Source organism: Austrofundulus limnaeus, unplaced genomic scaffold (assembly GCF_001266775.1).
Source record: "Austrofundulus limnaeus strain Quisiro unplaced genomic scaffold, Austrofundulus_limnaeus-1.0 Scaffold2922, whole genome shotgun sequence".
Classification (NCBI taxonomy): Eukaryota; Metazoa; Chordata; class Actinopteri; order Cyprinodontiformes; family Rivulidae; genus Austrofundulus; species Austrofundulus limnaeus.
The window spans coordinates 10,121-12,278 of record NW_013955324.1 but is presented as its reverse complement, the minus strand read 5'-3'; the positions used below and the strand labels follow the sequence as shown (position 1 = coordinate 12,278).

Genomic DNA, 2,158 nt, shown 5'->3' with positions numbered 1-2,158 from the left:
GTTTTAATCCTGACTGCTCCTCGTCTGCTTCTGTCTGCTGCACAGGTGTGTAAACCAGGTGGGATGGCTTAGATATAGAAGATAAATGTCATTGTGTGTGCATGTAATGACACAACACACCTTCTATACAAATACAAACTGAGGTCAGGTGTGTACTGCAGGTATATGACTGTTGAGTTCAGGTACAGTCCTGTAGCAGTGGACTGATACTGTAACCAGAATTATCTGCAGTTTATCAGTGTTTCAGTTCATGTTTGAGTCTCAGCTAACTCCAGCCTGCAGGCAGAGGACTGCATGAGTCTGGTTCTGGTTCTGCTGAAAGTTTACTTTTAAAAGGGAGTTTTTTATGTGTTTCATTTTTTAAACAGTTAAAACATTCAATTCCATTCAGTTTATTTACATAGCGCCAAGACACAACATACGTTGTCTCAGGGCACTGTACATAAAAAGAACAATGTAAAGAAGAAACCAGCAGATTGTGTTGAATCACTTCATCACAGTCTCATATCCTGCGCAAACGGTGGAGAGGAAAAACTCCCTGCTAATCAGGAAGAAACCTCCAGCAGAACCAGGCTCAGGACAGGCGGCCATCTGCCTCGACCGGCTGGTTGAGGGACAGGAAAGAGACACAGACAAACACAGAAGAACTGGTCCAGGACTGGTCCAGGACTGGTCCAGGACTGGTCCAGGACTGGTCCAGGTGCACCTTCTTCTGAAAAAGAGACAAAAAGAAAAAAAATAACACGTTAATGATAGAAATAATTACAATAAACATGTAGAAAAGAGAGACTTAAGACAACAACAGAGTGAGGAAATGTGGACAGTTTGTGCTCCAGCAGTCTAAGTCTATAGCTGCTAGGGCTGTCACAAACGATTATTTTTATAGTCGACTAATCACAGATTATGTTTTTGATTAGTCGACTAATCAGATCATACGTTAATTGAATATAAACACACAGCTTATCTCCCCAGAATGCATCTGCTATTATATAATCATGGTTAGATTTTAGCTATATGCTAACTAAAAACTAGATACAGCATAGCAGTAACATAATGATCCCCGCATGCTTCTGTGGACGGCAGGTTGTGTCTTGCAGATATTGCATTGCACAGGTTTCTCTTTCATTTTCTTAAAATGATCCCACACTTGTGAGCTCCATTGCCAGGTAGCCATGATACCCGAGCCTGTCTGTATAACGGCCTACCCCAGTTACCACTACTGTGCATGTGTGTCAAGGACAGAAAGGCAGATGTGGCCGTGGAAGGTGTCAAAGCAGTTTGGAGAGAAAAACAAAATAAAGAACAAAAAAAAGACTGAATATTAAATTAGTCATCGACTATTTTAATAATCGATTAGTCATCAACTAATCGTCACAGCCCTAATAGCAGCAGAAATGAAGAATAATACAGGAAACCTAAGTCTAACTATAAGATTTATCAAAAAGGAAAGTCTTCAGTCTAATCAAAAGTAGACAGAGTGTCAGCCTCACAGACAGAAACTGGAAGTTGGTTCCACAAGAGAGGAGCTTGATAACTGAAAGCATGAACATAAAGAAAAAATGTGACACAGTTTACTGAGGATATGATCTTCTGCTTGAAATAAATCACAAGTTCAGTAACCTAAAAAAAAAAACTCAGTTCGTCATTATTTACTGCAAACAGGAACAAACTTTAATCTGTTTCTAATTTAAACACCAGCTTCTGTTTTAAGGTCATAAGTCATTTCAAGCTCAACCGTTTTAATGAAAATGTTCAACTAATGAGAGGAGACAGTTGGACTGTCGAAACACAGACTTTATTTTTTCATTGTTTGAATAAAAAATAAATGACATGAAGCTGATCGTCTGATGTGAAGCAGGAYCTGATTCCACAGGTCAGGTTTCCAGCATCAGTGACAGAGTCCAGCTCTAAACTCTATCTGAGCCTCTAATAAATCATCAGTCAGTTTGTGTAGAAGCTGTGAGTTTGTTTGTTTTGTCTCCTCAGATGTTGACCTGCAGGTTTCAGCTCCTCCAACATCTCAGTAAAATCATGTCTGCAGATCAACTGACTTCTCATCCTGCTCTCTAAGATGAAGCTAAGAGGAAAACTGAACATTGTAGGAACAGTCCTGGTAAGACAGACAGACAGATTTATTACATACAGTCATGAAAAAAAT

At 39.5% G+C, this 2,158-nt stretch overlaps 1 protein-coding gene across 1 annotated transcript in view; it reads left to right on the top strand.

Annotated features, from left to right (window-relative positions):
* The window catches only part of LOC106511559 (tumor necrosis factor receptor superfamily member 14), a gene marked incomplete at its 3' end in the record, with an annotated part of 5,750 nt that continues 3,592 nt past the window's right edge, over nt 1-2,158 (top strand). Inside the window, 2 exon segments of the mRNA XM_014000317.1 lie at nt 1-45; nt 1,987-2,092. Coding sequence (XP_013855771.1) covers nt 2,072-2,092 — 21 coding nt within the window.